Raw genomic sequence first — 21,791 nt, forward strand, 5'->3', positions numbered from 1 at the left:
CGCGGACAGCTACGCCTTCGCCGGCGAGGGAGGAAGTAGGGGCAGAGCGGCGTCTGCTCGCGGCCTGAAAGTCCTAAAAGATTTGCGCATGCTCAGAGGGAGTGGTCGGTAACTACTTCCGGTAAGGGTATACTCACGCTGTTACAGCGTCGGGGGCCTGTGTTTAGTGCCGCAGAAGAGCCCCGGCTCCAGGGAGGTAAGCGTTGTGAGTGGCGTCCGTCAGTCGTTGCCCGCATTCAAAGTGGAACCAGAAGGGCTGTGCTAGGATTCACCCCTGTCCTCCTGATTTTTCGTCCTGATTCTCTGAAACCTCGAGTCGTGAGGCAGAAGGGGTGCAGAAGCTTTGGTTACCGTGGCAACTGCACGATACCAGTTTCGTCTTTGAGAGTTTGAGAACGGAGAGCTTTTTCTGTAAGAATGCCTTAAAATATACGTCTGTCAGATTCAAATTAAGGTGCTATTTCAAACCCATGCTCCATACGCTTTGATTTTAAAAGGTTTACTCTGGCTTTAATGTGGAGTGGCAAAATTTGAGGCAGGTTAAGTTGTTAGAAAGCTAAAGCGGTCTTTCGACACCGTTTGAAGGTGTCCTGACCTAGAGTGGTGGTATAGGATTTCCGAGAAGAGGGAAGATTGGAGAAATACTAGCAGATAGCGTCTGCAGGATTTAGTAATCGATTGGATATGGGGAATGAGGGGGAGGGCCCCTGAGAGTGTTGAGGATTAAGTCCAGATTTAGTTTGGCATATGGCTGTCTTTCTAGATTGCTTTCCCACGGTCAGTTTTGCCTTCCGACCCCCTCCTCCACACAGACCCCAAACTCTATTCATGCCAAGTAGTTTGATGTTCTGGTTCCTGGATTATTGTCCTCACCTTTCTTGTGATGTTGGGCCAGGTTACATAATTTCACTAAGCCCCTCATTTTTTTCAGCGTGAAAATGGACAGACATAATTGTACTTACCTCAAGATTTTTGTAAGGATTGAATTAGATAATTTATATGCCTGCTGTATATAAAGGGCCCAATAATGTTAATTACTACTCTTACCATGTACTCGTTTTGTTATGCATCATTTTACTTTTTCTTTCTCTATACTTAACTATTTTTTAATTAAGGGGCAGTATCTTATCTGTCTTTGTGCATGAAACAGTAGTAGCTCATACTTTTTTTGAATGGATCATTTATTTTGGCTGTTGCTGACATAATTTTATTACTTTCACAGAACTACCAGGTACAATTAATTTTGCTGATCAAATGATATTCGTTAGATAAAAAGATGGCATTTTTCTGTATAACTCAGAAGGCAGTGGATTAAAATGTACAGAGAGTAACTGATATTCTCAGTTTGGAATAGGTATGAGTGATTCCAGCGAAGAACTGAAAAGACCCACGACAGAGGATGACCTGAGGGGAGTGCATGTGCTCTCTGGTTCAGGAATGTATTTTCCTTGGCTCCAAAAGCATGTAGAAACTGTGGGTAAGTAGAATAACACATAACTTTTAACTTTAATGCAAGGAGATGATAAGATTCAATATGGGTACAAAATGAAAAGCATGCTGGCTCAGTTTTCAGGTAGGAATATATGAAGGTTTTTTAAGCTGTAAGCAAAAAAGAAATAAATAGGTCCTTTTTTCTTTAAGAATTGTTTTCCTTTCTATTAATAACATAGTCTGTCTTACAGTAGATACATATGTTTTTCCAGCAATTTACTGAATATTTATAATAGCCCTGGCATTGACTAAATATTGGGAATATTTGTAACTGAAGAAGATATAATTTCTGCCATTGAAGAGTGCATACCTAGCATGTGTTACCAAGATGTTTCTGCTGAACTGCATTGAAATTGATAGATTTGATTGTTGATCTATAATAGGTTTCAAAAAAAAGAATATTTCCCCCCATTTTTATCTAAGGTAAATATAAGCAAGTTTTCCTGAGATATATTCCCTGTAAGAACATATAAAAAAAGCATTTATCTGTATGTTGGCATGTTAGAAGGTGTAGTTCTGGGAATATATTTTGAACCAGCTCTTTTCTTATTACCCTCAAATACATCTGTTTTAGCCTCGCCCTCTTTTCTCTTGACTAAGATTCCTTGGCTCCTAGAGTTTAGCTCCTATTTCTCTATCTTTTAATCTAAATATCATCTCATTTAATTATCTCAGTAAATTAATCCTTCGTAATCTATGTGTTAGGCATTTTAGGGAGGAGCAAACTACATTTTAAAGAAGTTAAACTTCAAGTACTGGTATCAGGAGTCAAACCCAGGTCCGTCTTCCAAAGCCTATACTTTTAATGACAGAAGTGTAAATATATATATATATGTATGGAAAGTTCCTAGTATAGAGCCTTATGCATAGTGATGTTGAAAAAATAATAGTTTCTTTCCTCTCCTTTTATTTTTGCTAATTGGTTCACATGGTTTAAGCTAGGTTCAAATGGGTGATACTTCAGAGGGAGTGCTACCATACCCTTATGGGGGACTAGCAATCGAGAGCTCCTGCTATTTAAGGCATACCTGGGCATGTTTCTGTCACCTGTGTTCTACAGAGAGCTCAAGTCAGTCCACAAGCAAATAGGTTTAAGATCAGAAAGTACATGCTTAGAAATGTTTCATGTTCTAGATAACCTGTTTTTGAATTGTTGAATTGGGGTCACTGTGGGTAGACTCTTCTCTATTATCTTTATAGTGACTGGAGGGAAAAAGGAGAAGGATTTTGCTCAGACAACAAGTGCTTGTTTAAGTTTCATCCAAGAAGCTCTGCTGAAGCACCAGTGGCAGCAAGCTGCAGAATACATGCACAGTTATTTTCAGATCTTGGAAGATTCTGATAGCAACAAAAGGCAGGGTGCGCCTGAGGTAAGGAAAGTGTGAGTCTGCTGGAAGAGATTATAGATACCTGCACATTTCTGCCTCTTGAGCTCCACCCAGAATAGCTTTTGCAGGATCGCAAGTTCATCTTACTGAAAGCTACTGGAAGTAGTTTTGGGTGTCGGGATATTTTTGCATATTTCTTTTTTATTATAATTTTAAAGGAGACTAAAAATAATTTGAACTCTCAATTCTCAGAGTCCCCAGTATTTATTCACTCATGTTAATAATTCTTCCTTCATTCCCCATGTCGTCATTTTCCCCTCTGTATAGGATGTTTCCTGTCATCATACAGATGTATATTTCTCCCATGTTAAAATCATCTCCACTTCCTTCATAGGCTGTGCCCAACTTCCACCCTCCCTTTCAGCAAAACTCCTGGGAAGAGTGTTTACTTGTTCTCTCCGGACCTTCTCCATGAGGCTCCCCCAACCACCACCATCACCAGTTCTACCAAGTTGCTCTGTCAAGGTCAACAGTGATCTCCCATGTTGCTAAACCCAGTGGCCCCTTCTCAGTGCTCATCTAGCTTGATCTGTTGGCAGTTTCTGGCTGCGTAGAGCATTTCCTCCTCTGTGGTAAACACTCTTCTCTGGTTTCCAGGACACTACACCCTCTCTCAGTTCTCTCTCCTGCCTCACTGGTTACTCCCCAGTCTCCTTTCGGATTGCTCCTCTTCTCCTTGGCCTTTTGACTTGGGAGCAGCCGAGAACTTAATCCTTAATTAGTCCTCTTCCTTATTTGAATGTGCTCTTGATGACCTCATTCAGTTTGGTGGGCTTAAATTTAGTCTGTATTCTAGTGATTTCCAATTGTAAATTGTATGTCTGTGGCCCCGACACCTGTCTTTGAAGTCCAGATTTCCATATCCAGCTGTCTACTCCACATCTCTGCTTGAATATCTCATGGTCATATCATTCTAACATAGCTAAAATGGATCTTCTGATCTCCACCACCTCAGGTCATGGTTATTTTATGTCTAATTGCTTGGGCCCAAAAGTGTGGAGTTATCTTTCTTTTATACCCCACATCCAGACCATCAGAAAATCCTGTTGACTCCTTTTTCATAATATGTCTGCAGTCTAAATACTGCTTACCACCCCAATTGCTGCACCATGATCCAAGCCACTGTCATCCACTTAGATGACTGCTTGCTCTCCTGTACCCCTTAGTCTATTTTCTACACAGCAACCAGAGTGATCCTTTTTAAAAAAATAATTTTATTGAGATATAATTAGCATATCTTAAAATTCACCCATTTAAATAGTACAATTCATTTTTTCATATATTCACTGAGGTGTGCAACCATTACCACAGTATAAATTTAGAAGATTTTTGTTCGCCCCCCAAAAAACCCTGTACCCACGTGCAGTCACTCCCTGTACCTCTTCCCACTCCTCCCACGACCTCTCCCTCACCCCCCACCCCAAGCCTGGCAACCACTAATCTGCCTTTTATTTGGGACATTTCACATAAGGGGAATTGTATAATATATGGCCTTTGTGGATGTCTTTCACTTAACATAATGTTTTCAGGGTGTGTCCATGTTGAGGCATGTAGTAGTACTTCATTTGTTTTATTACAGAATAATACTCCATTGTGTGGGTATAGCACATTTTGTGTATTCATCCAGCGGTTGTACACATTTGGGTTGTTTTTCCTCTTTTCGGTTGCTATGAATGCTGCTATGAAATTTCATGTACAAGTTTCTGTAGGAATGTTTGTTGCAGTTTCTCTTGGGCATATTTCTGGGAATAGCATTGCTGGCTGATAAGGTAACTATGTTTGACCTCTTGAGGAGCTACTAGACTGTTTTCCAAAGTGGTTATGCCATTATTACATTCCCACCAGCAAGAGATGAGGGTTGTAATTCTGTTACATTCTTGCCGGTGTGTTATTGTCTGATTTGTTCATTATAGCTCTTCTAGTGTTTGTGAACAGTGCCTTTTTGTGGGTTTGATTTGCATTTCCCTAATGACTAAAAAAATCCATCCATAGCTGATGAAAGTTCTTAAATTGGTGTCCTGCGTAAGATTAAATAGAGTCGAGTTGTACAACTTAATGGGATCTCACGAAACATCTAGTCCTTTGCCCTCATTTTGTGGAAAGTACAGACTAAAGAGTAGTAAAGAAGCCAATATTAATAGAACCCAAGTTTTCTGACTTGAATATTTTTCCTCCTATGCTAATTAAAAATTTTATTTTCAATATATATCTTAATGCCTATCTTCTTTAGACTAGTACCTTAAAAATGGCACTACTCTAGTTATCTGGTATTTTCATTTAATCAATGAAAAAGATTTTATCAGATAAGAAGTAATCTTAAGTTTCGTTGGGTGAAGTACAGTAAAAGGTACGGAGTGGTATCTAAGAAAGAAATAGGTTGCTTTTTAATGTAATCAGAAAAAAAAAGCTTTCTTAGGTACACTTTGGTTAAGGCAAGGATTTTACCTTGTTATTAGTAATTTCTGTTTTGACAGATCATTTGGAAGCTTGGAAGTGAAATTCTGTATTATCATCCCAAAAGCAATGTGGAGACTTTTAACACCTTTGCTGACAGGATGAAACATATCGGTGTCATGAATTACTTAAAGGTGAGAGTGTAGGCTTTGTGAACTGACATTTGCAGTATTCATTGTTCAAAAGTTGCATGTTTCAGTGATAAGGAAGGTAATAATAGAAAAAGGTATGGAAAAACGGTAAGACATCTGGATAAATAAGAGAAGCTGAAGGAAAGCAGTGTTGTGAGAACCATTTACTTCTGCATTTTCTGTCGTCCCTTGTTCTCTGAGTGAAAACACCTTCTCTTTGTGTATCTCATTGCCAAAGCCAGGCATTCAGTGATGGCATTGTGCTTCATTGTGGTCATGGGCCAAATTCTAGTATCTTTGCTTTTAATTCATTTGAAAATGAGTTCTCTAGGATTTGGTGCTTTTGGAAAAGAGAAAGAACTAAACAAATCGGGAATTTGAATACACACGCAAAAAAAATTTTTTTTTTCCCAGCTTTATTGAGATATGATTGACATATAATATTGTGTAAGTTTAAGATGTACCATGTGATGATTTGATACATGTATATGTTGTGAAATATTTACCACAGTAAGATAAGTTAACATATCCTGTAGGTGAGAAAAGCTCTACTCATAGCAACTTTCAGCTGTACAACCCAGTATTATTAACTATAATCACCATACTGTATGTTAAATCCCCGGAAGTTTCTCATCTCATAACTGAAAAGTTTTATCCTTGGACCAAAATCTCCTCATTTCTTCCACCCTTCAGTCCCTGGTAACCACCATTCCCTGTTTCTGTGAATTTGGTGTTTTTTATAAGTGAGATCATATAGTGTTTGCCTGTGTCTGACTTCAGTTAGCATAATGCCCTCAAGGTCCATCTGTATTGTTGAAAATGGCAGTATTTCCTCCTTTTTTTATACTGCATAATATTCCATAGCCATGTGCATGTGTGTAGATCAATATCACATTTTCTTTATGCATTCATCTATTGATGGATACTTAGATGGCTTCCATGTTGTGACTGTTGTGAATAATTCTGCAGTTATCTCTTTGAGATAATGATTCCATCTTTGGATGTATATCCAGAAGTGGGATTGCTGGATTGTGTTGTAGTTCTTTTTGGGGAACCTCCATACTCTCTTCCGTAGTGGCTGTGCTAATTTATTTTCCCACTGATAATGGACAGGGGTTCCATTTTCTCCACATCTTCACCAGCATTTTTTATCTCTCATTGTTTTGATAATAGCCATTCTAATAGATGTAAGATTATTTATCCTGCTTTTGATTTACATTTCCCTAATGACTAGAACACCTTTCATTTGTATGTCTTCCTTGGAAAAATGTTCAAGTCCTCTGCCCATTTTTTAATTGGATTTTTTGGGTTTTTGACTATGGAGTTGTATGAGTTTCCTATATTTTTTTGGATATTTTTTAACCTCATCAGATTGATTTCTTGCATATATTTTCTTCCGTTTCATGGGCTGCCTTTTCATTTTGTTGATTGTTTCTTTTGCTCTGCAGAAGTGTTATAGCTGGATGTAGGCCCACTTGTTGATTTTTGCTTTTGTTGCTTGTTCTTTTGGTGTCATATCCAAAAAATCATTGCCAAGACTGATATTACGGAGTTCTTTCCCTTTGTTTTCATCTTGGAGTTTCATGGTTTCAGGTCTTATGTTTAAGTCCTTAATCCATTTTGAGTTACCTTTGTGAGGAATGTATTACAGGGGTCCAATTTCATTATTTTGATTGAGAATATCCAGTTTTCCCAGCACCATTTATTGAAGAGACTGTCTTTTCTCCATTAAGTATTCTTGGTTCACTTGTTAAATATATACCAAATATATGACCCTAGTTGACTGTATGTATGTGCATGGGTTCATTTCTGGACTCTCACTTCTGTTCCATTGGTTTATGTGTCTCTTTCTATGCAAGCACTGTACTGCTTTGATTACTGTAGTTTTATAGTAAAGATTGAAGTCAGGAAGTGTGTTGCCTCCAGCTTTGTTCTTTCTTAGGATTGCTTTGGCTATTTGGGGTCTTTTGTGGTTCTATAAAAATGTTAGCATTGGTTTTTATGTTTTTGTGAAAAATGGCACTGGAATTTTGATAGGGATTGCACTGAATCTATAAATGGTTTTGGGTAGTATAGATATTTAAACAATATTAAGTCTTCTGATCCATGTATGAAAATGTTTTAATGTTCCTAATGTTCAGGTGGAACTTACCCAAATTCTTAACATCTGTCAGTAAAAGTCTTGCAGAAGGATTGTTTCCAAAACATTAGATATCTCCCTCTCTGTAGTGATATTTGCCTAAAAGAGTGAAGTTTTTAAATGCTTTACTTTTTAATTTTTTTCAGTGTCTATAAATAAAATTATTGAAACACAGCCACACTTAATCATTTCCAAATTGCCAAAGCTGCTTAGAGTGTGACAAATGACAGAGCTGTGACAGAGACCATCTGGCCTGCAGAGCATAAAATATTTACTCTGTTGGTTTTTTTTTTTTTTGTTTCACTTTTACTGTTCCTATTTCTAATTTTTCTTGTGGTAAATTAACTATATATGACATAAAACATGCTATTTAACCATTTGTAAATGTACAGATCAGTGGCATTAATTACATAGTGTTGTGCAACTATCACCAGTATTTCCAGAACTTATCCATCATCCCAAACAGGAACTCTGCACCCATTAAGCAATTACTCCTCATTCCCGCCTCCTCCCAACTCCTGATAACCTCAAATCTGTTTTCAGTCTTTAAGAATTTACCTATTCTAGATATTTCATATAAATGAAATCAGAATATTTGTCCTTTTATGTCCAGCTTTTTTCACTTAGCATAATGTTTTCAAGATTTATTCATGTTGTGGCATGTATCAGAACTAAATCCCTTTTTATGGCTGAGTAGTACTGTGTCGTATATGTCACATTTTGCTTATCCATTCATCCTTTGAGTATTTTCCGCTTATTGGCTATTGTGAAGAATGCTGCAATGTACATTGGCGTCCAAGTATTTGTTTGAGTCCCTATTTTCAGTTCCTTTTGGTATATGCCTAAGAGTAGAATTGTGGGGTGTGTCTTAATATATATAAGATATATAGTGACATAAATTTAAACAAATACATATAATATGTAACATAATTCTATGTTTAACTGTTTTAGGAATCACCAAATTGTGTCCTTTTGGCTGCACCATTTTATATTCTCACTCTTTCTAATTTTGAAAAAAGGTTTTCTCCTAGTTTAGGTTTCTTTTAGATCTTACTAATTTAGGAAAAATTTTCTGAGTCTCTACTTACATGCCAGGTGCTCTCTTTTGATCTTATTCTCTAGTAAACCAGGTATACTGAGTGGAAATTCAATGGAGACAGCACATGGTCCCTCTTACAGAAGAACTTGCTAACTGAACTGTTGGAAAAAAGAATGGCCTGTCTTGGTGGTGTGTGCAGCCGTCTCTTCTTTCAGGAGGAAACTGGATAGCCTTTTGATTGGGGAGGGAGGGTGGAGTTTTAACTACATTACTGGTTAGGTCCTTTTGAGCTCATAGAATCTATCAGTTGAAGTAAGGAAAATTGAGGGGAACCTTATTTCATACTCCAGAGTCTGAGAGTGGAAATTAAACAGGCAATAAAACATTGTCTTGTTAGTAATTTTAAAAACACTCAATTGTATTTTCTAGGTAAGGTTCTTGTAGTGGAGGGAGAGAGGAGTGTAAATGGAATTAATTATTATGACTTCCATAGTAGAAATGCAATGTACAGTGAAAAGACAAGGAGAAAATGGTGAGTTCCTGCAACTGGAGAGGGCTGGGACTTAATGTGTAGGGGAAACAGGGAAAGAAAGGAAACTATGTTGGAGATGAGTCTGAGAAAGCAAGTGGTTGTTCACATGGCGTCCTAGGGGAAAGGGTCGTCTGGCATGGCAGTGGACTAAAGAGTTAAAGAATCAAATGTTTCACTTACTCTAAAAATCACTTGGGTAGAAGCCAGGGAAAGCAGGCCAGGCTCTGTGTGCCATACCTAAGCAGCTTAGATTTTGTTCTGTAGGTCGGGGAAGCCTTTAAAAGATTTTACACAAATGACTAACAAGATGAGATTTCTTTGCAGACACAGGGGAGATGGATTGTAGGGGCTGGGATTGGAGAGACCAGCTGAGAGAAGTGATGGAGTGGTTTGTGATGGAGGCCTTGAGTGCTAAGGTCTGACTACTCACACGATTAACTACTTTTCATTATTCTCCTCAGTGTCCTCCCTCCTTGGGATGCTCATTCTCTGTGTAATTATTCCTGTTTCTTCTCCTGCATCAGAGATTCACTTTCCTGTCCATCAGAACTGATGCTGTTCTTCAATACCCCTTATTAAAATGTTTGAACTTACATAACATTCATAAAATAAGTTACTGACTACCTGGCGGGCCCAAGTTAGGCGTTAGGTGGTATGTAAACCTCATTTAATTAATTATCTCATTAATGATCTCATTTAATTCTCATCACACCCTTCTGAAGGGCTAATAATAATTGTTCCATATAACAGATGAGACTCACACTCAGGTCCGTGTAGCTCTTCAGTAGCATCTGAGTCAGGACACCCTGTCTTCAAAGCTACTGTTCTTTTCACTAGCTCACACTGTCTTCTGTGTGTGAGTTTATACAGATTAATTCTCATTTACATCGTGTTAATTGTTTCATAGATCTTTTGTCTTGTCTAGATTGACATTTTTGATGACAAGGACAATGTTGTTATATCATTTGTGTCCTACCAAAATCTTAACCCAGATCTATCATATATTTACTGTGCTTTTTGATTAATTGTTATCTAATGACCTATATATAATTTTTCTTATTACTGGTGCAGATCTCCTTACAACATGCATTATACCTTCTGCATCATGGAATGCTTGAGGATGCAAACAGAAATCTCAGCCAGGCAGAGACATGGAGATACGGTGAAAAGTCATCTTCCCAGGAAGTGTTAATCAACCTTATTCAGGCCTATAAAGGGCTTTTGCAGTATTATACTTGGTCTCAAAAGAAGATGGAATTATCTAAGCTTGGTGAGTGAACATAGTGAACTTTTTCTTTTGATGAGACTGAATTAAAGGGACAGAAGGGATTTTAAGGGAATAATCTAATTCCCCTACTTCCAAGCCTTTCTTTATCCAGATGTTACAGAGAACAGATATTTTTATTGATGGAAAATTCATGATCTTACTTTGTAATATTTCTGATATATCACAAAAATTTTTGGACATAAATTAGATGATTCATAAATTAAGATCATGACCATTTTAGATTAACTTCTTTTTAAAATATGATTTCTAAGAAAGGTTACAAATTTCTTCAGTGGGCATGACTGCATATAATAAACATTTCTTCCTGTGTGTCTAGAATGGAGTTTGTTTTATAATGTTATTTCTTAGGATAATATGTTTAAAGAATAGGGCAAGATAAAGTTGTTGCACTTCTGGACAAAGGTCACAACAGGTAATTTGCTCAATTTACTGACCACGCCAAAAATTGACCATGTGTCCGTCCTTCTCAAACTGAGTTCCTTTCTTTCACTTGCGGTGGTGATATGAACCTCTTCTCCCGCCTGATTTGTGTTCTTTGTTGCTATGGGATTCTCTGCATTTTCTTCTCTTGTGTAGTTTTTCTGTAGAGCTGCTCTAGGATTAACCCCTTTCATTTTTATTTTCTCATCCTCTGTCCAAATGTCAGTTCTGGTGTCATGTCATGTGTGGTGAGCAGTCTGCCCTCATTATTCTTGTGTGGTTAAGTATTATCTCCTTGGTCTCCTGGACATGTGGTTTCACTAATCCCAAAACTCCCTTCCCTCTTTCTGTCTGTGATCTCTCTTCCAAGACACTTCTGAAATGCTGTTTTCTTCATCATCATCTTGTAAAGTCTTTGTTCAGTTTCCTCATCGAGAATGCCATCTGCGTTTCAAAACTCACAGATCCCTCATTCTTGTACCTTAAACCTGATACATTAGCTGCATGTTCAGCCTACATCACTTTGCTCTTTATGTCATGCTTTTTAATTGTTCTAAGTTTTCTCACGTGTATGTTAATGTTGCATCTCTTCTAGAGTAATCAGTCTTTTGTGCTCACACATCTGTCCCCTCTTTTGTTAACCTTGCCATAATGTCTGGTGTAATGATTCTTTTAAAAAGGGCCTGCTGATATTAATTGAGTAGGTGAGTTTCAGAGTCAGTATTTACTTTTTCTTACACATGGTCAGGTAGAACTCAAGCAAATATTTGATGATTAAAGCAGTTGGCACATGGCACTTACACTATCCCTTCCATGGATAAATGATTCAGCGCCTTTCCGCAGCTGTGGCACTTTGTAACAATGAGAAGTGAAGATAGGATAGTATGTGGAGCTCCTTAGATGATCATTAACCTCAACTGTCTGTGTAATGAGACAAAAAGTTAGCACTAGTTCTAGATGATCAGACTCATGAGAACATAGCACATGAACATCTGCTCTGAGTTGGCCTGGGAATTTTTCCTTGCTGCTCTGGCCTGTCCTGGTTGGGTTTGATGGACTTGTTGACTTGGAACCCCCTTTCCCAGTAAATTCAGACCCAACTCATACTTCTCAGGCATCTGCCCTTTTTTCCTTGAAAATTTTTTTTCTATATAATTTCTTAACTTCTTTTCCCTCATCACCTCATTTCCAAGTCCATATTGATATTTGTTGGAGACTACCAATGGTTTCTTTTGGTGGGGGGCTTACATTGTGTCCACAAAGTCACATTGGTACTAAAAAGTATTTAGTGCTTCTATTAGCTGTTGCTTTTGAGAGACCAAGTTACTTTCCTTCTACACCTTCAAGATGGTAAAATACAACATATACAGAAAAAGTGCATAAAACAAATGTCCTGTAAAATTTTTATTATAAAACAAATATCCATGTAGCTACCACCTGATTCACACTGAATGTTCCCCGTATGTGTCCCCTGATCACGTATTCTCTTGTTCTGTCTTTTTTTGGGGACGTGTTTGTGAAGAATTCCTATATTGTCTAAATGTTAGAATTCACCAGTGAAGCCATCAGAGGCTGAGTTTTTCTTGTGGGAAGTTTGTTGATTACTATTACTATCAGCAGACACCCTGAACACTGAATAATTTTTTTAAATCTTCATCTTTGGGCAGATAAGGATGATTATGTTTATAACACAGCATCCCAGAATATGCTTAACCACAGCTGGAAGACATCTGTAAACCTTTGTGCATTGATTCAAATTCCTGGAGTTTGGGACCCTTTTGTGAAGAGTTACGTAGAGGTAAGTAGACTTCATAAAGGTTTATTAGTTTTATTTTGTTAAAAGCCTAATCTTTATTGATCAGAAGGCACCTAGTGGAGAAAATTAAAACAAAAAAAGAATATGATGTCTCTTTTTTGGGTCTGAATAACTTGTTTATTTTACTACTATACTACAAATGTTACTCTGTGTGTATTTTCACCAGTGAATAACATGTTATGGTCAAATATTTATAAAATAAAGAGCAATATATAGTTGTAAATGTCAATTCTGTATTATTCTTATTGGTTTAAAAGAAAAGCTGAAAGGTCTTTTATGATTTGTTGGGACATACAAGGGAAGGGGACAAAAATCTGAAACTAGCTTTTAGGGAGTTCATGAGGATGTTGTGATATCTCAGAGTCCTTGTAGAATGACTGAGGGCCTTGGCACTGGGCACAAGGAGTAAATCTTGAAAATAATTTGCTTTTTGGAAGTTTCATGAGTGCTAAAGTATCAGAAGATAATCTCTGAAATCATATGCCAGTGGAATTTGGAATTCCTGTGTTAGGATGGGAACTAAATGAAAGGAATCGGAATTCCCCTGCACTTTTGTGGCTGACGTTAGGAAGGCACTGAGGTTGGTTGCTTAATTTGGTCTTTTTTAGTTGTTAGTGTGGCCTACTTTGAGGACTTTATTTCTTATAGGAACAGCTCTTATGTTGAAGTTGCTGCATTTTTCAGTAACAAAACATGATAAGGGAAAAATGGGAACCCATGTAAGCCTTTGTTGGGAGTGACCTGTGTTCTGTAGAGGTTGTGACATGCTCATGAAAGCAGGAGGTAGCATTACTGTTGCCCCCTATACAGTAGGTACTGTTTGTCAGTTTTAGGAATTTTTTGTACTCATCAGTACAGTTAAGTTGTACATTATCTTTCATATGGCTATCCACAACTAGCTAAGATATTATGACTTACTTTATGTAGATGCTGGAATTCTATGGGGATCGAGATGGAGCCCGAGAGGTACTCAGCAATTATGCCTACGATGAAAAGTTCCCATCAAATCCAAATGCTCATGTCTACTTGTACAACTTTCTAAAGAAAGAGAAGGCACCAAGAGAGAAACTGATAAGTGTGCTGAAGGTATAGAATATTTTAATGTTTGCACAAGGCTTGAGAATCTACTTTAAAATATTTTTAGTCATCGTTTTCCAACTTTGATATTATAGCATGCATAGAAAATGACAGTGTTCGCTTGGTACACTGAGGAAACAGAGGAGGCTGCAGGCTCTAGGCAGACCCCTGCCACCACCGGTATGCCACCCCCTTGCCCAAGTTAGACTGAGAGGAGGCAGTGTTGCAGAAGACCTTTGCCAGCCTTGTTGGAAAGTTCTGCACTGATATTTTCTGCAAATTAACTTTACTAAAATTTAATTTACATACAACACTTACTTTAAGTATACACTCGGGTGCATTTTAACAAATATACACATCCATGTACCCATGATAATCAAGATACCAAACATTTCCATCACCCCAGAAAGTTCCTCATTTCTCTTTACAGCCAATCCATTCACATATTCCTGGCCCTAGGCAATCAGTGTTCTGCTTTCTGTCACCATAGATAATCTTTACTTCTTCTAGAATTTCTAAATGAAATCTTCATTATATACTCTCTTTGTCTGGCTTTTCTTGGTCACCATAATGTTTTTGAGATTCACTCGTAGTATTGTAGGGACCTGTAATTTGTTCCTTATTATTGCTGAGTAGTATTCTGTTTTTGTTCATTTACTTCTTGATGGACATTTGGGTTATTTTCACTCTTTGGCTGTTGATGAATGCTGCTATGAACATTCATGTACACATACAAAGACTTGTCCAACCTAAATTAATGACCAAGAAAAATCCTCATCTATCTCCTTTATTTTAAAAGGCCAATTAACTTTGATCTGTACCTGCATATTCATAGAAATTGACCTAATTAAACCTTCCGACATGGAAACTGTACATTTTAGAAAGTTTTCAACAGCCATTGTTTCATACAGAATGCTTTTAAAGTTGCTATTTTGCTTGGCAAGATTTCCTTTCACTGATTTTTTGTACAGTAAAATACTAAGGATAGTTACAACAGAAGCAGGCTGGTGACTTCATTCAGATGGTCAGACACTAGTGGTGTTTTTGAAAAGACTAAAAGGTAATGGAAAATAACTATGCTGAATACATGTTTAAGACAAGATGAATTTAGAGAAATTCCATTTTCCTTTTGAAAAACGCAGTATTTGAAATTAAGAACTCAATCCGTGGATATAATAGCTGATTGAACATAGCAGGAGAGAATTAACAAACCGTATAGAACCTATCAGCCCAAAACACAGAAAACAAACAGGATAAAAAGGGTAGAAATGAGTTTACAAAGAACTGGGTGAAAAGCCTGACAAACTTGTAATGGGAGCCCCAGGGAGAGGAGGGAGAGAAGAGGGCAAAAGCGATCGATTAGACAAACAAAGCCACTTTTTGAAGACCTAAAATAGCTAAGAATATTCTAAAAGTGACAAAAGACTGCCAGATAATGTCCTATATTTTTGGTCTGGGTACTAATGACATGAGTTTGTATAACTTTGTCAAAGTTTATTGAGCATACTCATGATTTATATATGTTTCTATTACATGTTATATTTCAATAAAAAGTTTTTTAAGAATCTTAAGTGAATCGAGCCATTTATAGAGTTCCATAAATCATAAGACAAAATGTGATTTCATGAACTGGGTTTTAATAATACTCTCTGATACTGCAACATTGTTCTTGATTGATTGATCGCCACTTTAGAGAAATTAGCAAAATTGACTTTTCATTTTGTAGGAAACTATTTCAGTGTAAGGTCAAAAGATTTCAGCAAGCAGACAGAATAAATTCATTTCTAGTAGTACATGTGTTGAAGTGAGATATACAATTTTACTTTAAATCCAGTTATTTACATATTCATAAAAATAGCCCTATTTTTCTTCTTTCTTTTTTTCCTTTTTTTCTTTTGGTATCATTAATATAAAATCGCATGGGCAGCATTGTGGTTACTAGACTCCCCCTATTATCAAGTCCCCCCCACATACCCCATTCCAGTCACTGTCCATCAGCGTAGTAAGATGCAATAGAGTCACTACTTGTCTTCTCTGTGCTATAGTGCCTTACCCATGCTCCCCCTAGAAAATAGCCCTATTTTTAAAAGGAAAACCCTCAATTTCTCCCTATTATGTAAAAAGGTTGTAAAAATATGCACTTGAATACCCTTACTGTCCTGTGGTCCTGGACACAGTCTACCAAAGTAGTCACCCTTGCCTTTTTATTTTTTTCTTTTATAAGTATTCTGTGATTGTTTGTGATCAATACATATTTACTAAATATCTTTTCCGTGTGATATTATATTTTTCCTGTGTTTTTTGTCTCAGTCCTAGCTTCTAAAAAGAAATTAAAATTTTAAGTGTAGTAAACAGTACAAAAAAATAAATGGAGAAAATAAGTCCCTATCTATTTCCCTCTATCCACCCCAGTGACTCTCTTGTTATTAGCAGAGATTTCTTTATTTAATAGCTTTACATAGAATGCCTTTCTGTACTCACATTAAAAGTTGATAAAAGCAAATCCTTGATTCATTTATTTAGGGCATATTAGACATTGAGAACTTTCTTTGAAAGTAAGCTGAAATTTGAGAAATGCCTTTAGGCTGTGTAAAAATTATGAGATGCTTATTTCTTTCAGATTCTGTATCAGATTGTACCATCTCATAAACTGATGTTAGAATTCCATAGATTGCTGAAAAAATCAGGTAAGTTATTTTGTCTTATTTCTTTGTGCAGACAAACTGTAGAGTAGTGGGCTAGGGGTCAGCAAACCCGTTGGCCAAATCCGCTCCTCACCTGTTTTTATAAATCAAGTTCTGTTGAAGCACAACCATGTCTACTGTTTACATGTTGTCTATGGCTGCTCTTATGGTACAACAGCAGGGTGGCATAGTTTTGACAGTAGACAGTATGGGTCACAGAGTTTAAATATTTACTGTCTGGCCCTTCACAGAAAGTTTGTTGACCCCGGCTATAGAACATCAGGCAATAGTTCGCAGAAGAGAAATGGTTTAAATTTATATAGTTCACCTCATTTTAATCCCTACTATGTTCCGGCTCAGTATAGAAAAGAATATACTTCATAGGAGGAAATCAGCTTCAGTCTACACTGCTAGGTCCTGGGACTACCTTGGTACCTCTCATAATAGAAGAGAATATGCTTAAAATGCCCAAATAGGGCAAGTACTTAAAATAATATTCTCAGGAGTATATGGCCCATTAGAGATCAGACTCACCACTGACTTCATTAGCATGAACTGAACTACTGAATTTTTCGGATTCATCACAGGAGGGTGTAAGCATAATGAATTGTTTTAAACTGTTAACCAAAATAGAAGGCTTACAATTCAGGAATATTTTATGAACTGAATATATTTTTTTGACTTTGTGTACCTCAGTGCCCTACGTAAACTCTAGTTATGTGTGACCATTGCAGAAAAAGAAGAGCACCGTAAACTGGGATTGGAGGTATTGTTTGGAATCTTAGATTTTGCTGGATGCACTAAAAATATAACTGCTTGGAAATATTTGGCAAAATATCTCAGACAGACCTTAATGGGGTAAGAGACATATAGTATTTATTAAAGGATCAGTATAAATAATATTTCCCAATATTTTAGCTAATATCTATCAGTTTTTTAAAGTTCTTTGCTCATGTTTTTGGACTTCTTGAACTGTGTCTTTAGCTGTTTTCTGCTGAGTATGTCAAAAGTAAGGAAATTCAAGGTCATAAGTAAAGCATACAAAATTCTATCAAGATTTCTTTTATGCTCTTAAAGTGTGTACTGTAGCACTACACCGCGAGGGGTACATGCGTGTGTAGATTGGAAATAAGGACCAGACGGGACGGTGCCCGCTCTCTTGGCAAAGCTCCTTGTGATTTATGTGTCGTCAGCTTCCAAGATCACGTGAGGAGCAGCTTTCCTCCCAGTTGTTTTCAGTAATTTCAGTGGGTGTTTAGGGCCTCAGAAGATAGTCATTGTAGGTTATTCATTCAATAAATTTTTATTGAAGTCCATTGTGAACCGGGTATCTAAAACTATACCTCTGATTATAATGTCATTAGTGCCACATTTTGAGTAAAAGAAAAGGAGTAACTTGTCATTTTTTTACTTTGTATATGGGAAGAAAGGATATAACAAAATTAAGTTTCATTTATTTATTACATCCGTTTTAGTTGGTTAGAAAATTCAGTGTCAGTGGGAACTTGTTTCAGGCTTCAGATCTGACCTGACCTTGGAGATGGAACAGTGCTGATTATAAAATGTTACTGGTGTGATATGTTCATGTACTCACTTTCTAAATCTAAAGCACTACATAAACTGCTACTAACCATAAAGTTCTTGAAGGTGGAGAAAAGTGCTGTTTATTTTTTGAAACTCACGAAGTTCTGCCATAGGGCACAAATAGGTACTGAATATTTGCTCAATCAAGTTATTGACGAACACTCAGCATTGTGTTCATGTATTTGTATAATAATGGTATCTTAATTTGTATAGTAATTCTTTATAGCGTGTAATTTAAAGTAAGGCTTTAAAGTAACTTTTAAGTAATAACAGTAATGCAAAGAGCTTGAAATGAGACCACTATGCTGCTGGGCCAGTTTAATCCTAGTATGGGTACCATTAATATCCTCACGGAAATTGAGGCTCAGAGGGGTTAAGCAGCTTTCCCAGGATCACATAGATAGAAAATGGAAGAGCTGAGATATATGAATCTAAAATTTTGACTTCAGAGTCTCTGCTGTTAACCACTGTGCTATGCTGAACTAGCTATTTCATTAAATGGAAAATAGGACATGGAAATCAAAGAACTACAAAGGGACTTGCTTTCCTGCGTGTGCTGTCCCATGGCTGTAGCCATAAATCAGCTGGGAAATACCTTCCTTGTCATCTTTTACAGACTCTCCGTAAGTTAAAGTTCTGACAGTGTAGATTCATCTCTACCCTTGACCTTCCCTCTCGATCTTTTTCTTTTCCAGGAACAATGTTGCCTGGGTTCAAGAAGAGTGGAGCTCCAGGAAAAACTGGTGGCCAGGCTTTCACTTCAGCTACTTTTGGGCAAAAAGTGATTGGAAAGAGGATGAAGCTTTGGCTTGTGAGAAAGCTTTGGTAGCTGGACTGTTGTTAGGAAAAGGTACATGTTTTTGTTCTCTTTTATCTAGACATGTCTTTTGGACAATTTTGAAATTGCGGAGTCTGACCATTCGTTCATGTTACAGCTTACCTAGTACAGTGCCTAAGGATATTAGATGCTGAGAAATAACTTGAGTGGGAAAATGAATGCTGAGCTGGGGCCAGGTGATCTGCTTGTGAGGAATCTCCCTGGATTACTGACTTCATATTGTTGATTGCAGTTGGGTTTTATGCTCTAACTTGATTATCTTTAGGAGCCATTAAGTGAGAAGATGCAGGCTGTTTTCACAACAAATGACCATCTGGCGGTGCTATGTATAGAAAGTTCACTGAGATTGCCTGCTTTATTAGAAATAGAAAAATACTCTTTATGGACCTCACTGCTTTATAATAAATGTATATTTACTTATCTGTTCCTGTAAGGATGAAACATTTTTTCCCCTGAAGAGAAAGTATACCACCTATTAACTCATTTAAAACTCCACTTACAAGAAAGGGAAATTGATCCTTTCTTTGTGGAATATCTTGGCTGTTAAAACTCTTACCTGCTTTGTCCCACTGAAAGATGAAAAGGTAGCCAGCATTGAAATGAGGCACCACAGAATGTGTTCAGAGATGAAGAAAGTGAACCTCACAGTGACCAAGAGTAAGCAGTTTGTTGCAAGAGAGTTTAAGTATCCTAATGAGATTTTTCAGGTTCGTTTTAGGTACAGCTTATATTATTTTGGAATTAGTGTTCTCACCGGGTGTTTCAGATGGTTACTAAGATTAATAAATGCTGATTTTAAAAGTTCTCTCTGATACACTGATGACAAGGAAGAGATGTGATCTGGACTATGATTTTCTACTTTATGAGTATAGAGGTGTCTCATACAGGTATCTAAAGGTATCTTTAGATACGAGAAGAGTCTGAAGGCCTGGGTTAATTTTCCAGTTCTGTCACTTAATCTTTCCATGTCTCTCAGGCCCACCTTTGGGAGCCTCTCTGAAATGGCCATTGTAATACCTGTCCATGTTTGCTTACAGGATTGTAAGCATCAGGTGAACAGCACATCAAAGTGCTTTATAAATTCTGTAAAGTACTGTCTGAATTTCTGGCATAATATTCATGCCTGAAAGTGGGCATGTCTCCCTCCTCTTTCAGGGGCTTACTTAGTGTGGGGTTTGGGTCAGTCTGCAGGAGTCGAGCTGGGTTTCGTTCTTGCTCTGGTTGCCCTCGTTACACCACAGGACTCAAATCCTAGCTGCGCGCTGCCTTTGCTCTGTGCCTAGAGCGGGCTGTGGCAGCGGCCCTGCTTCCCGTCCTCGGCTGAGGTGAGCCAGGCCCGTTTCTCGCTGGGGCCTTTCCTGCTTGCCGTGCAGGCTCCCTGGCTGCCCTGTGACGTCAGCTGCCGTGGGTTCAAGAAGAGTTAGGAGCGTGTAGTTCTCTATGATAGGGTGGGAGCCCAGTTCTTCCTGTGTTTTAAATAGAAGCAGAGATCTGTGTACAAAGTATTTTGTTTTTGTTCAAGTGGTAGATGTATTTAGAGACACAAATTACTATATTAATACCACAGATACCACTGCTTCCCAGCTAATAAAATACTGGTCATTCTGGCATCCTATTATCAGGGATCATAAAATGGTTTCTCTAGGTACATGATACAGCCAGCAGTTCCTCAGAGAAGATGGATATATACAAACTGAGAAATTAATTTTTCATATGTGATTTATGGTGTTATTTATTTATCAAATAAAAACTCTTATATAGCCAGTTTACATTTTTCTTACAGAAATTTGATTCATGTCTCTGAGATATTTAACATGCGATCCTCTTAGCGTTGTAACACTGAGAAAGCAGGTGGACTTCCTATGAGCACGAGGCACCTTTGTCAGAGCAACATGGTTCCATCCGGCTGCTTGCTAGAAGGCTAGAAGGACTGCATAATTTTTTATTCTAACCTGTGATTTGTATATTCTAATCCTTCACATCAAGCTTTTCTGGAGACCTCCCATATTGTTATAGGTGCCTCTTTGGCTGTTTTATAAGATGACATTGAAAGGGAAGCTATAGTAATTTGCTTTTAGAGGAGGCTCATTAATATCTGAATATATTTAATATGTATATCCCCTTAACTGGGCTTAAGAGGCAGGGTAGAAAGCAAGCTAACATATATGCTTTGATTATGAGGGATCAGAAACATCTTCATACATAGGAAGCAATATATTTCATTGGTGACAGCTCTTAAAATGTGTTCAGGACATATTGGTATAGATAATGTAAATCCATCTATTTTCCTAATCATTAGTATGACAGAGTTGAAGCAAAATTTTTAAAATGTAGAAACAATGCCTAAAGAATTGACTAAAGGTTAAAATTGTTTATTTTGCCTTTCTTGTTTTTTAGGTTGTAGATATTTTCGGTATATTTCAAAACAAGATCATCAAGTCCTAAGGAAGAAAATTAAGTGGATAAAGAAATCAGTGAAAAAACACAGTATTGTAAATACAAGAGTCTGATACTGAATTTTAGTTATTTCAGATTAGCAGCTACCATTGGTAGTTCAGTAGATAGTCATTGAATGTATTTATTTATTAGATGTTTCAAGAAGGTAGTTTATATGGCTACAAAGAAGCTATTTTTATATTTTTCTATGTTTTCTTTTAACAGCAGTTATAGCTAGAGAAACAGTCTCGCTGCCTTTGCAATTTATAAATACATATTTTTCCTTTTTTGTACTGTTAAACTAACGTTTATTAAGGAACACTCTTCAAATAAAAATATATTTATCTAATTAGAGAATACAGATCTGCAGCACTTATTGCTGTTTGCCTCTGACTATTGTGTTATAAGATACAACTTATGGTAGTGTTAAATGAGTTTATATTCTTCTTTTAGATTCAAAATGATCCCTGTTA

The 21,791-nt window shown here is 37.1% G+C and overlaps 1 protein-coding gene across 6 annotated transcripts; it reads left to right on the plus strand.

Moving 5' to 3' along the window:
* Positions 1-37: 37 nt before the first annotated feature.
* On the plus strand, positions 38-21,679 carry TAF1A (TATA-box binding protein associated factor, RNA polymerase I subunit A). Of its 6 annotated transcripts, none has more exons than XM_036922145.2 (11): positions 38-121; positions 1,345-1,477; positions 2,692-2,861; positions 5,354-5,467; positions 10,247-10,445; positions 12,551-12,681; positions 13,627-13,785; positions 16,397-16,463; positions 17,195-17,318; positions 18,740-18,894; positions 21,280-21,679. In XM_036922145.2, exons 2-11 carry the CDS (start codon positions 1,357-1,359, stop codon positions 21,390-21,392), a joined length of 1,353 nt encoding a protein of 450 aa, XP_036778040.2. In that variant the 5' UTR covers positions 38-121; positions 1,345-1,356; the 3' UTR covers positions 21,393-21,679. The 6 variants fall into 6 exon arrangements, with proteins under 6 accessions (XP_036778040.2, XP_036778041.2, XP_036778042.2 ...); XM_036922144.2 differs by having other exon boundaries at positions 43-196; XM_057494943.1 differs by lacking the exon at positions 38-121 and adding an exon at positions 229-411.
* Positions 21,680-21,791: the final 112 nt, after the last annotated feature.

This window comes from Manis pentadactyla, chromosome 19 (genome assembly GCF_030020395.1).
Source record: "Manis pentadactyla isolate mManPen7 chromosome 19, mManPen7.hap1, whole genome shotgun sequence".
NCBI lineage: Eukaryota > Metazoa > Chordata > Mammalia > Pholidota > Manidae > Manis > Manis pentadactyla.